This window comes from Notothenia rossii (assembly GCF_949606895.1).
Source record: "Notothenia rossii genome assembly, contig: scaffold_98, whole genome shotgun sequence".
Lineage (NCBI taxonomy): Eukaryota > Metazoa > Chordata > Actinopteri > Perciformes > Nototheniidae > Notothenia > Notothenia rossii.
In genome coordinates, this window is record NW_027640206.1 from 140,208 (window position 1) to 154,466 (window position 14,259).

The window sequence follows — 14,259 nt, forward strand, 5'->3', positions numbered from 1 at the left end:
ATAGGCGAATGCATGTTGTTAGCAATAGCATGGCTGTAAAGGTTAGCGCTTAGCGCTTAGCTTATATGCGCTAACGGATATGTATTGCAATATAAGAAGGTTCGTCTACAACAAGTTGTAGGGAGAGTTTTCTCCTTCGCACAAAAGGAGCTAAAATCTTGCCTAAAAACAAAACCCTTGGTAGCACGTGACATAACACATAACAATGGCAAAAGTATGTATATTCAGCTAACCAGACCAGGACATGATATGAACGTAAACAATGCGAAAGGAAATGGCACTTTAATAATAATAATAATAATAGTTGACATTTACATGGCGCTTTTTATAATGCACACACTTTTTCTTTCTTCGAAATGTCACCTAACATGTTGCATTAATGATAGTTAGGGTAAGTTCAACACTTGAATATCATCAGGTCATAGTTGTTTTACTACTTTAAACATTCGCTAATTCAACTTAAGTTTTGTGAAAGCATCACATCTAGTTAAAAAGAGAAATATGTTTCCCTGTAATTACTGATTTACCTGGGACTTGATTGATTTTGGTGCCTGTAGTTTTATTTTGGCGAATGCTTATTTATGAAGCAACAATTAAATTACATGGTAGCACAGCTAATCTGAGTTCATCTGTTTGGTTTTTTTCAGGTCATCTATCAATTCAATTATATGAAGTAGCCTATTATCATAAAAAAATCAACGGTTCTTTTCAGAGCCATATTCCTCTTCCTACTCTCTTTCACCCCTCTCGTTTTCTTGTCTTTTGTTTTGTTTTTCTCCCTCCCTGTATGTCAGTTCATCCTTTGTTTGTTGTTGCCCTTTTTATCCTCACTTAAAAATGTCATCCAAGCAACTGAATGAATGGCTAGAGATAGGGAATGCCCTCGCAGATGAGTTGGCAAATAAGGCAAGTACAACATTATCCAAAAATGTATTATAACATTTACTCAAATGATAACAGACACACACATTACAAAGATGTGTGTGCAACAATTAAGGGAAATATATAATCTCTTTTATATATTAAGATACCAAAGAAACCAAAGAAACCGAAGATACAGAAGATACCAAAGAAAATAACGCAAGGATCAAATGTTTCCTGGAGGAAGAGGGACCTGGATGGGAACATTATAGCCCAACATTGGAATAAGAATCGATCTGGTCTGTAAAATATAATCTAGTTCTAGTGTTTCATTAAGTTTTAATGTCGTTGGTCGGTCCTCAATAATGTTTCCCATATCATCGTACTTTGTTTTATGCAGTTAAACCTTCCAGCTCTCAGAAGTCCCCAGAGGTCGAGGAGACACATGAGATTCCTCTACAGGTCCCAAGTCTTGGTATGCACAATGAATTCTTAAATTATCCTTCAACTTGAAATGTAGGTAATTGTTTGTAGTATGTAATAGCTTTGTTCATGATACATTGTAAAGTGAAAAGCCATGTATGGAATATCTTTTTTAAATTAAACTAAATTCCATGATTTGTTTTATATTTTGTTATTTTAGATCAACATCTTCAGACACTGAGAAACCTGTTGGGTTCTCTCACTGTCCCTGCATCATCAGAAGAAACACCCACTGCATCAACATGGACCCAAAGACAGTTGAAACGTGAACAAAAATTCAGAGCTGCAATGCCAGAGCTCCTTAATTTGAAATTGGCTGCAGAGATTGTCACTACACGTTCCTGTCTCCAATGCAAAACTGCTGATGCTGTGGTCCGGTGCTTGGACTGTGTTCCACCAGGAACTCCCTTTCTTTGTCCGGCATGTGACCCTATTATCCATGGTAAACATGTCTTCCATGACAGGGAAGCCATGTTTGATGGGTTTTACAGACCTATTCCTCCCACATCCTTAGTGGTTGTGGATGAAAGTGGCCAATATGGACTCTGTGAACAAGGTGGGTTCAAATAAGGTATTACATATTCCCTTACCATGGTTTCCTAATGTGCACTACATATACAGCGGCATCATTTTCACCATGTCGGAAGTTTGCTTTAACAGTTAAAATGTCTCAATTTGTATTGACTACATTTCCTAACATGTCCTAACATGCATATGAATCTCTGAAATTGTCTTTGCTGCAGTGTGTCTGCTTCCAATTCCTCCGCCATCCCAAATCTGCTTCTGTGGTCCAAGCCAAGATTTCACCATCATCCCAGGAAAGCAGACCGTGTTGGTGACTATCAATGGTTTGTTGCCACCAGAAGACGATCAAGCAGAAATACAGGATTACTATTATACTTTTGTCCTACATTGCATAGATAGCTGTCAAATTGCACATTTATATTTTTTCTCAGGTCCATACAACGTTCGTCTGCCTTCTGTGTGCTGCCCAATTTGTTCCGCCAAATGGTCCCCGAGCATAGGTGACTTGCTGGGATACAAATACTGGCCAGCAACCGACAGCTGCAAAATTATTTTTAAGTTTGATGTGTTCACATCATTCGAGCAAATGAAATTGGCCAGCCCAGCATTATCCCAGCAAGTATTTATAAAAATGCTTGAACATCGATCGTTTTCCACAGGAAGGGTAAGAATAAAATGTGGTTTTCAAGATTTTTGAATACCAAACTTTTAATTAACCAAATGAATACCATTCTTTTTTCCAGACAGGCAGAATCTGTAGCGATATCTTCCACAGAGTCTTTCGGGAGTTTGCCTTCTGTAATTACAGACAAGAAGATCTATGCCTGGTGGAGCCCTTTAAATGCCCAGCATGCACACCTGACATGCTGGCTATTGCTGTAGATGGCAATAGAAAGCATTATCGCTTCAAGAAGTCCAGAGGGTCAGTGAAATCATATTCTCATTTTAGTTGTTGTTTTATTGACTAAGCTGAATGTCTTTGCTGAAATGTCTAACTTTCCCCAACTCTGCAATTTCTTTTTCCAAAGTTTGTAGACCATCAGAAAACAATGGTTGGTGTGAAATTACACATAATTATATAAATCCAATTCATAAACATTATTATATATGACGCCTGTAAAGTTAACTCAACTTTAAAATGTTAAATGGTTGACGTTAGTTGGATATGTTGGAGCTAAGAACCAGTTTTGGATATAATCGCTTCATGAAAAATGTATTAAATTGCCCAGGAACCTTTTTCTATGCCTTCCTCTGCCCTATTCCATGCCCATCAATATAAAGGATGTACTTTTATTTTTACCTTTTTACAAGAAGTCAGTAAACTTTTCACTAATGTTAAATAATGGTGGCAAAAGACTTTACACAGAATTACAGATCAAATTCACAAAGACCTTTTCCACATTTATGAAAATGTTATGGCAAAAGCAAATTGGCCACATTAAATAGAGGACACAATCAAACTTATGTATGTATGATAATGTTGCTTACAATGTCTTTCTCGAATTTCGCAGGACAGATGAACCGTCTCTATTTGATGGACTGTTCATTGCCCAGGACAGTAAAGTGTCTGCCTTTGTCGACAAAATCAGGAGCCAGATGACGATTGTAAGAATCTATTCAATCCCCTAACCCTTTATTTATTTATCTTAGCACAGGGTTAAATGTAACAGATTGTGTCTATTTCAGAAAAGTGGTCGTGATGTTTGTGGACCGGCAACATTCACAGCTTGCAGAGAAACCTCACACAAGTCCAGGGCCAAGGTGGATGAGGAAGGACTGCAAATAGCTGTGTGCAGACATGGCATCTTACGACAAGGCCTAAATCACTACCGTGGTGAAATATATGCCTACCCAATGTTCCTGCAGAAGGAGCTGGCTGAAGTTGCGAATGCAACATTCTTTTGTATGGATGTTGCCTGCAGGTAGTTATAACTATTGCAAAATTGGAAGTGTTTGTGGGAAACGTGTTATCTATTTAATTCTTGCACATCCAGTAGATGTAAAGCAAAAAAAACATTCATTTGGATAAATGCTGATGTTGGTTACAAGGATTGTACTGGTAATTTTAAGGACCTGGTTTATCTTTTTACTATTATGCCATCATGCAACTGGAAGAGCTAATTGATTTTGTCATTACAGGTACTGGCCTTATTTGGAGAAGATGGCAGCAAAGTTGCCTGAGCTCCAACCACTTACAGAGATGAAACCTTTTCTCTCTGTAATGCACGCCAAGGCCCACACAGGCAAATGCGAGGTACAGTATGCAAATTAAACATTTGTGTCACTAGATTCAAATGTTTTAGAAATTGTAGTGCACATAAGAATATCATGTAGTATATTCTATTCAAGCCTGTGGAATAATTGTAATAGTTACAAATGTTGACAAAATTGTTACAAAAGAGACTGTCACAAGGATAGGCTTCCAAAACCCATTATGTTTATTTTAGTAAATATATCCGCACTGTAGAAATAATGAATGAATAGAGCTTCAAATAACTGCAGTTGTGACATTGTAGTTCAAAGCATAATTCAATATCAGAACATTTTAACTTTCTGAAATTGCTCCTGACACTGATGATAACTAAAGATGTACAGTACAAGAAATTATAATATTGAACTAAATAGCTAGATCTCATTGTTTATGATTCTGAGCAGGTGAAGTGGGGTGACAGAAGCCAGGAAGGTGCTGGAAATACTGTCGGCGAGGAAGTGGAACAGGTTAACAGCTTCCTCTCAAGGGGCAGCTCTGACAACAAAATACATGACCAAATCAGGTTGGTAGAGGAAAACAAATAGTTTTAAGTAGTGCCACATTGTAAAGCTCATATGAATTTTCATGTTTTTGTGTTTACAGCTAGAGCAGATATGATAACCGTGCTGGCTATGCAATGGAACCACAGGAAGGTGGAGAATCTCCACAAGACACTCTCAAAGAGATTTGTCAAAGTAAGACGTCCATGCTGCATTTCAAAATGTATATTAAGACTATCCGAGTTTGTTGTTGCAGTAATTTAACACCATCCTTAGCTACATGTTGTTGAATTGAATGTATTCTGCAATCATTTCATTATGATGGTGCTGCCATGGCACACTGTTCTGCCAAGAGAGTCTCTGTTCTGTTTGTTTTTAATAAAGCACTATAGGTTGATTCATCTGAATTTCTGGATAATAATAATAATAATAATAATAATGTTAATCCTGCTTGATCTTGAAAAAAAAGGGACACTAAGGTGATACTTGCCAACCTTGAAGAGAAGGTGTTTAGCATTTCATGTTGTTGTCTGGTCAGTTAATGTGCATAAAGGAATTCAGTAAAAAACAACCTTCTCAACCAACTGGAACGCATATTCACTTTTTCCTTTGAAACATTCTAACCAGACTACACAGAGAGCACAAACTGAAGTGGACAATCTTGAGAGTCTCAAGCAAGAGCTGAACATCTCCCTGGAGGACACGGAGCAGTGGGTGTTGGAGGTCAAGCAATGGGCAGCCACTGGTATGTTATATGATCACTGTGGTATAGATTTGGTTCCATATTTCCAAACATTTGGCTTCATGTTTTATGATTACACCTTGTTGTTTCTGTTTTCAAGAGAAACATGGAGCCCAGAGTAGCCAAGAGGAGCTCCAGAGAGAAATAGATGAAATTATTTATTCCCTCCGAAGAAAGAAACACGACCTCTATCGACAAAATGGTATTTATTATTACGTTATCTAGAAACAATATTTGTTTCTTGTTGTTGTTGTTTGTATTATTAATATTAGTTTATTTGTATTTTGTTTTACTTTACAGACAGCAACCAAACAAGGCAACGCAAACGGAGAAGACTGACAGAGCTCAAGAAGAAACTCAGAGAGAGGATACTGCAGTACAACACCATTGATGCCTGTTCAGAGAAAATTGACACAGAAGCAGCATGCGGTCTGTCTGAGGATGTCATTCTGCCCTGGGAGGCGCAAGGAGATGGTAAGAAACAACTTGTTTTTGTTTGCCCTAGATATTCCATAAATTCAGTTGAAGTACTAGAATACAATCACCAATGTAACACAGAGCTATCAACATAGGTGTCACAAATCATCATGATCACAACAAATCATTCTAAAATAATTATATTGAAAGGTCTGTATGATGTTGCCCTATCAAGTCTTAATAGTCTAGTCTCACTGGGACAGGCATATCTATGGAAACAGTAAAACCCTTCCTGACCACCCTGAACTGCATACTAATGTTGAATCTCAAGACATACTGAATGTAATTCTGCCAACATAGACAGAATTGAAAAAATTCAGCAAGCGGCGAGGTTGAATTTTTTTTTACCAGATTTTAAGGTTTTGGTCAATTTAATTAAAAAAGATTGAATACAAACTGATATTATTTGTTTTATTAGCCTTACCATTGTGGTTGTTATATTTTGTGTTTTTTCCATTATAGTGGTGAACCTGCGCACAAAGAGGCGACTTTTTGACCAGGTTATGCTGGTCAGGCGTATGGAAGAGGAGAAAGTCATCATTGTGAAGGAGATGACCCAGCATTGTCAAAATCTGAGGCAGGCACTGGACAAACTGGACCGCCTCCTTCATCAGACAAAAGACGACATCAGGAACCAAAGTATGTTCCACAAATACCGATTTATAATATTTGCCACTGCCCCCCTCCCAGTGTCAAATGTCTATCACTGAATAGCATCTGTAATGATTGCATTTTTTCTGAATCACAAATCTTTTTAGCTAATATACAGCCTCGGAGTTAAACATTCAAATTGCTTATATGGAACCAACATCAATGCTAATTAAAAGTTGCCTTACATAGACTGTCATTTTGTCTTTTTATTTTAGTTTCTCCAAGCGATATAACAGAAGAGGGATACAGGGGACTGCACTGCTGTATTTTACACCATCAATATCTTCTGGAGCAGAAACTGAGCAGAGTCACCAGCACCTACAGCTGTATTGGCTCGGACTCGTCTTTTCTCATGATGGAGGAAGACATTGAAGACGGTAATGAGGACGACGAACAGGACGGTGATGAGGACGGTGATGAGGACAACGAACAAGACGGTGATGAGGACGGTGATGAGGACAACGAACAAGACGGTGATGAGGACGGTGATGAGGACAACGAACAAGACGGTGATGAGGACGGTGATGAGGAAAACTAACAGGACGGTGATAAGGACAACAAACAGGACAACGAACAGGACTTAACAAGTCTATTGTGTTGTATGCATGTCAACGTATTAAAACGAGTATTACGATTGAATGGCTTGTTTATTACCTTTTTTTTTATATGATCCTGCTTTGCATTTACTATGTCTGGTATCCAAGTAAATGCCATTAGCAGTTATCAGTCACCTTCAGATCCGAGTTACCTCGAGGGCCAGAGGTTCCCCACCCCTGGTATAAGGTTTTGGTGATCACCCTTATTATCATCATGTCATTTAATCATGATCTGTTTAATTAGCCAATGCTTACATCCAAAGAATGTGTCTAGACTTTACTCCTACAGACACACACTAACAATACAAATTGAGCTAAGTAATACACTCACGAGCCACTTAATTAGGTACACCTTGCTAGGATGGGTTGGACCCCCATCTGCTTTCAGAACTGCGTTAAGTCTTCATGGCATAGATTAAACAAGGTACTGGAAGCATTCCTCAGAGATTTCACTCAATATTGACCTGATCGCATCACACAGTTTCTGCAGATTTGTCGGCTGCACATCCATGACGCAAATCTCTCGTTCACCATATCCCAATGGTGCACTGTAGGATTTGGATCTGATGACTGTGGACTGTGACATCTGAGTAAAATTCATTGTCATGTTCAAGAAACCAGTTGGAGAATATTTGAGCTTTGTGACACGGTGAGTTATCCTGCTGGAAGTAGCCATCAGAAGATTGGTACACTGTTGTCATAAAGGCATGGACATGGTCAGCACAACCCGGTATCACGGCAAGACGTGAACATGTGACGATTTACCATGATGGGAGACGTGAAGCTGTCACGATTTCGTCCCTTCAAACGTGACATTTACACAGTATTGTTAACGTGGCCCAACCAGTGGAGATATACCCGGAAATGCCAAGCAAATGCTACCCCGACGGTCGGTTGTTATTATTATCAATATTAATATAATAATGATTTCATTTGTAATAGTCACACTCAATTTCGCTAATTTTCTGTTGCCCCAGCTGGTCGGCACCTCTTTTAGCAGATACAAAGGCTATATTCATTTATTAAATCGATGTGTGTGGATGTGGAATTAACGGACGTGACGTTGCACGATTGCGTTACCAGGCAACAGCTTCGGTTCATGTTAATTTATAAACTCTTCAACTCGAACCGTAGTTATATTTTAAAACATTTTAGAAAGCCTCATGAAATATTTTAATGTACATTTTAAATTAAATGTGAAGGAATGTGTGTATAACAAAATACATCCGTCAAAAACAATACCGGAAACAGACGTAGGCAAGATCCTCGGTTATGGCTAGAAAGGATCCTTCTATTGTAAATATGACGTCACGTTCTCGTTGTAACTCTCGTTGTAATCGGAGCGGCTCGGAAACACATCTACAGCAGTAACATGATGCAACATACACATTAATGCAGCAGCAATATTAATAGAGAAACATCAGACATAATAGTAAAACACTGCAAGGGAACATTTTATTGCACCAGGAGCTATCTTGGGACTTTTACTGCGACAACGTTGACTTGCCTGTGAATAAAAAATAAACCATAGTGTTGGTGATCTACAGTGTTGTCATTCTTCTTTGAACACCAGCAAGACCGCTTTTCAACGATCACACTCCCTGTCATTGACATAATTAATAGATAGTTTAGCTTCTCACCATCATTTGCTGTGGCCAACTGATGTTAACGATCCTAACTGAAAGGCTGCCTGCCAAACGTAAACATTCAGCCACGTGACATTCAGCCGAACTCTCGCGAGAGTTTTACACAAGACGGATCCTTTCTAGCCATAACCAAGATCCTCAGCTCGGTGATTCATGGTTTAGCCGCAATGCACGTTGGGAAATGGTGTTTATGCGATGTGAAATCCGAAAACATTTAAAAAAAATAAAATAATACTTTATTCCGAGTTTGCTTGCTTTTCTCTTTGGAGCTAATCACATAACGGCATTGTAATACATGGTTCGGCTGCATTACATATTACATATCTGCCGTAGTTATCTATCTATAGAGCCCTGATGAGAAGACTTCTATACAAACAGGAAGAACTGCCGCCAAAACTGAAAACGTGACGTGGATCACAAATATATCAGCCATTTAACAACATCTTAGATTTATTTTCACACAATATGTCTCCTTGCAATATCAACAGTAATTCGGCTGACTTTTATATTGGATCCAATTGGTAGATAGGCAGTATTTACACCATAACGGCGCACAGCTGATAAACGGGCACCTAGTGGTTAAAGCATGTTATTGAATTTTATTATTATTATTAACTAACAGAATAAGAGACCTGACAGGTGATGGTCAGACGTTGACCTGGCTGCACAGTCACAGAAGCTGGCTGTGTCAACTGTTCACACTTCACACCTGTACAAATACAAAAAAAAGTTATATGACAGATTATCCTGTTAAACAGCAGTATAATAAGTGTTGACTCACTTCCAGCTGCCAGCAGCAGCAGCAGCAGCAGAGAGAACATGATGATGATGACTCTCATTTCATTTAATTTCAAACCTTTATTTATACAGGTGTATCCCATTGAGATCATTGATTTCTTTTTCAAGGGAGACCTGCTCAAGTAGGTTCCACACGAAACATAAAAACATAAACAGAACAACAAAAGGACATCATACAGCACCATTTACATAACTATCCACATAAACAGGTACCAATAGCTTCCGATTGAGTAGCATCCAACCGAGCTTTAAAAACATTTAGTGGCACCAGATTGCTCAGTTTCCATTTAATTTGCAGACTATTCCAAGACAGAGGAGCTGCGCATCTAAAAGCTGTCTTCCCTAAGACAGTCCTAGCAGTTGGCACATTTAATAAAACCACAGCATTCGATCTCAGGCAGTAGCCACTTACAATTTACCGTGAGATCAGGGAGCAGATATAAGATGGAAGTTTCCCTAACATGGCTTTGTATATAAAAATGTACCAGTGACTGAGCCTCCGTACAGTTAGTGAAAGCAAACCAGCCCTTGCATACAGGGTACAGTGATGGGTTAATGCTTTACAGTTTGTCACAAATCTCAGTGCACTGTGATACGCAGCATCTAACTTGACCAGGCAATTGGCAGGTGCATTCATATAGATCAAATCACCATAGTCCAGCACAGGTCAAAAGGTCACAGTGACTAGCCTTTTCCTGGCCTCAAGCAGAGAAACAGGACTTGTTCCTGTAGAAGAAACCTAGCCTAACCCTCAGCTTTTTAAGCAGGTTATTGACATGAAGTTTAGAAATGTGAGACAATCATCAAGCCAGATACCAAGGACTCTGAGAAGACGTGAGCTCCTGATCCCCTTTAATCTCCACTGACAGTCTCTTGTGAAGGCCTTATAACTGTATCACAATGGATATTACTGAGTTTGCATAGAACCAAACGTGTTCACGTGTGAATGTGAACATTAATAGAATATCACCTCCCATCTTCAGAGCAATCTGACTATTATAACATTAGCGTTAAGAAAGCTTAATTAAATATCTGCCTCAACATAAGTAACTGGATCAAAGTCACAGTACAGTCCGCGGCATCACATCATAATGTATCATATATCTCCTTATCTGAGTCAGCTGAGCCGTATCTGGCCGTGCAACACTTACAGTGTCACATACTGTATGCAGAAGTATTATTTTAAGCAACACATTACGAAACACTCGAGTCAAATGTAATTAAAGTCAGATCGTGTCTTAGACGGGGCATATCATAAACCTGTTAATGTACGCATTCAAACACTTTTTCTTTTACCAGCTGTGTTCACCTTGCAGGTGCAGCTATGTGGCTTTTATCCTGGATAAAGTGTTTGAGTCATGGATGTTTAAAGTCTTCATATTTGTCTAATTATATAGTTGACTTTTCATTCAGGAAGTATACGCGCTGCGCTGTCAGTACGCTTCTCCATGTTTGTGATTGGTCGAATGCTCCAGATACCACCCCTTTTATGTGAACGCGCACCTAACTAGATAGGCACGGCTGGCTTGAGCGATCCACTTGATAACCCGTGTCGTAGTGCCGTTTAGCGAGAGGGCGTATGTTTTGGATTAGGCCAACCGGCTAACTCAAACATATCCAGGTTAGGTTGAACCAGTTTCGTGGTATACCCCCCAGGTCTTGTCCTGACTGAGCACAGGCACCTGTAGCCTTGGCTACTGTGCTCTCAGTGTTTTGTCTCCCTGTTCCTGCCTATTGGCGTCAGCTGATAGAGGTGTTGGTTTTATCTTGTTATGCACAATGTTGATTCTTCTCTCAGAACTAGCTAAATATGGGTCTGGGGTAGAGATCTTCAGAATTGGTTTGGCATCTTTTGTGTCAATTCGTGGCACACAACATGTCTTGTGAATAAACCATCAGTTTGCCATCAAAGTTCCTGCTCTCCTCGTGTCTCTCTGACTCCTGTTTCCATTGCTTCAGAAGTTTCCATCGCATATGAAAGATTTTCACATGTTTGTAAATTATTTTGGTTTCAGTGTGTGTGTTTCACATGGGTGAACAGTATATTTATATGTTATGGAATGAAATACAATGTCAGATTAGGGGAAAGTTAGGGGAGTGCATGTTAATGTGTCTGGAGGTGGCGTGTTCCAAAAGTGTTTGGGTTTGTCTGCCGTGTGTGGGCTGCGTTCCATTTCAAATTGCCGCCTGTACAATGTATGCACCAGTCTGTGATATGCCGATGTGCAGGCCCGCCCCTCCATACACGCCGATCACACAGACTGCGTCTGCCTCTCGCCCTCATCTTGTGGAGGGAGCCTCATCTGATGCGCAAATGCGGCGCAATTGAGCGCGCCACAGTTTCTGCTGCGAGGCTCCACTAGCTGTAATCGGCTTGGTGTGTCCAGGGTTTACACACCACCCCCCCGTCGACGCTCGCGAGGGCCTCATCACATCACAGCCCTGCCGATGTGATATAATGTATAGGACCTTTTTCCTCATGGGTGTCATTCACAACAGACCAATCATGACAGTTTTAGAGAATGAGTTTGTATGGATACACTTAAAACATATTTGTATTTGTCTTGGCTTCAGCTCACTGATAACATAAGAACACAAATAGGCACAACACTTACATAGATGTTTTTTTTATATGTATTTTATTACTCCAAAATAGAAAAAAAAAAGTCAGCCATATTTAACTGGAAAAGTTTTCCTTTGGCTCCCAGGAATTTTTCCACTTCGCCCCACTGTAAAACAGAAACAGTCAATCAATCAATCAATCAATGTTTATTTATATAGCCCAATATCACAAATGTTACATTTGTCTCAATGGACTTCACAGTTTGTACAGAATATCAGTATGACAATACTGACACAGCAAAAAGTATTACTTTTTGGAATATGTAGTTCTACAGTATGTTGACAATGCTATTTCAAATGAGAAGATATACTAAGTCACTCAAAAATATCATGATGAAAGTGCAGTATAATGTATATATTTATATATAACACGTACATCATATATAATACAAGGTACATTTTTTATTTCAAAGTCAATGTTTCATTTGACCAATTCTTTGAATTTGCTGTCTTATCAATGCCCAAACATACAGCACTAAACTTAGACAACTGCCTGCAAGACTGCACACAGAAATAATACTACTTATTACTACTAACTATACTTATAGTATAATTGTTAAGAACAAATGTAACAAGTCAGTAATTACAAAAGAGATCAAATACCATCCAGCCTCACATATCAATCATTTAACCTTTAGTGATATTGATCAATGATAAACTCTATTGTATATTTTAATTTCTATTTCAATGTAGGCTACTTCCCTGCTTATGTGTTACAATCAGACAACGTTTCTAGGGCGCGATGTCTGAATGACGAAGGGCAGAGAACTTGGATGTCTTACTTTATGGCGCAAACGTCTGATAGAGCCATTGATGACATGGCTCCCCACCCCCATGTGATCAACTAAATTCAATTTACTGCTGAGGAACCCAAAATGTTTAAGTTAGTGATCTCAGGGTTGATGAAGTTGGTTGGTAAGACTACTTTGTGGCCCCTGTTCTGCCAGACCCATCAGCTACACTGAAGGAAACTTCAGATTAGATACATACCATCCAGAGCAAGACTGCCACTGCACCAACACCTCGGTATGGCCCTGAGTAAAGAAACACAGATTTTAGGTAAACTTCATTTTTTTCAAATGTCATACATGTAAATACAAAAAGTCCAGTGAAATCAAATGATAATTTGAAATAATAGTAGGTACGATTAACTCAAACATATGAAGGACTGTAACATAGTCAATAGCATTTTCCCCATCAGTTTAATATTTTGGAATACTATTATTATTTAAAAAAATATTTGTACTGCCAAGAATAGGAATTCACCTACAAAGGATTACAAGAAAAAATGTAATATACAAATAAATGGCTGGACATGATGCATTAATGCGACATGAAGCATTACACAAGTACCTCAACCTTAAATTAATAATAAATTATTGTTACTGTAATTTCAATATTTACATTAGCAGTCATGCTTAAGACTGAAACACTCCTTTTAAACAAAGTATACGAAAATCCAATAAGATAAGACTTGGTTCCACGGAAACATTATTGTCATTGTTTATTTATTTAAAAATATTTTCTAAACAAACCTCCCTGATTCGTTCCCTCAGTAGTTTTTTGTAGGGGAAAGTGTCTGACCCTTGATGAATGGGACATTCTGCAAGGAATTAAAAGATGGTAATAAGTTGAAGTTCAGCAATAACCTCCTAAACATTGCCTAACATCACATTGTGCTCAATTAAACTGTTCAAAATGGCACTGAGACTTTTGATACTGCAAAGTCTTAAACAAAACAAAAGGTGGTGTATTCTAATTGTACCGATGATTGTTTTCTCTCTCTTTAACTCATTCAATGTGCAAAATCAAACACAGTTTCAGTCGATGTAAATAAGATAATTACTAATTAACCCGCACATACCATTAATTGCCACTTTATTCCTCGTTGGTCTTCTTTTCTGTGAGGAAGACACTGAGGAGAGAGCAGGAGTCAGGCCGGAGGAGAGAGCAGGAGTCAGCCCGGAGGAGAGAGCAGGAGTCAGCCCGGAGGAGAGAGCAGGAGTCAGCCCGGAGGAGAGAGCAGGAGTCAGCCCGGAGGAGAGAGCAGGAGTCAGCCCGGAGGAGAGAGCAGGAGTCAGGCCGGAGGAGAGAGCAGGAGTCAGGC

General features: G+C 39.0%; 2 protein-coding genes and 1 long non-coding RNA gene across 3 annotated transcripts; 2 read left to right on the top strand and 1 right to left on the bottom strand.

The window, feature by feature from the left end:
* Positions 1-486: 486 nt before the first annotated feature.
* LOC307026960 (uncharacterized protein) lies at positions 487-3,691 on the top strand (the record flags this gene model as incomplete). The annotated part of the gene is made up of 10 exons (XM_079695121.1): positions 487-906; positions 1,028-1,160; positions 1,262-1,336; positions 1,505-1,900; positions 2,088-2,192; positions 2,301-2,533; positions 2,613-2,791; positions 3,381-3,474; positions 3,556-3,654; positions 3,686-3,691. The coding sequence occupies exons 1-10, from the start codon at positions 838-840 to the stop codon at positions 3,689-3,691; spliced, it is 1,389 nt and encodes a 462-aa protein (XP_079551247.1). The 5' UTR covers positions 487-837.
* A 924-nt stretch (positions 3,692-4,615) lies between these two features.
* LOC307026957 (uncharacterized protein) lies at positions 4,616-7,129 on the top strand. Its single transcript, XM_079695120.1, has 7 exons — positions 4,616-4,643; positions 4,724-4,815; positions 5,248-5,365; positions 5,463-5,564; positions 5,663-5,836; positions 6,302-6,478; positions 6,706-7,129. The coding sequence occupies exons 1-7, from the start codon at positions 4,631-4,633 to the stop codon at positions 7,026-7,028; spliced, it is 999 nt and encodes a 332-aa protein (XP_079551246.1). The 5' UTR covers positions 4,616-4,630; the 3' UTR covers positions 7,029-7,129.
* A 4,819-nt stretch (positions 7,130-11,948) lies between these two features.
* Positions 11,949-14,151, bottom strand: LOC307026971. The gene is made up of 3 exons (XR_013804498.1): positions 14,017-14,151; positions 13,143-13,755; positions 11,949-12,259 (listed from the first exon to the last, which is right to left on the bottom strand). It is a non-coding gene; the product is annotated as an uncharacterized lncRNA (long non-coding RNA).
* Between the last annotated feature and the right edge of the window lie 108 nt (positions 14,152-14,259).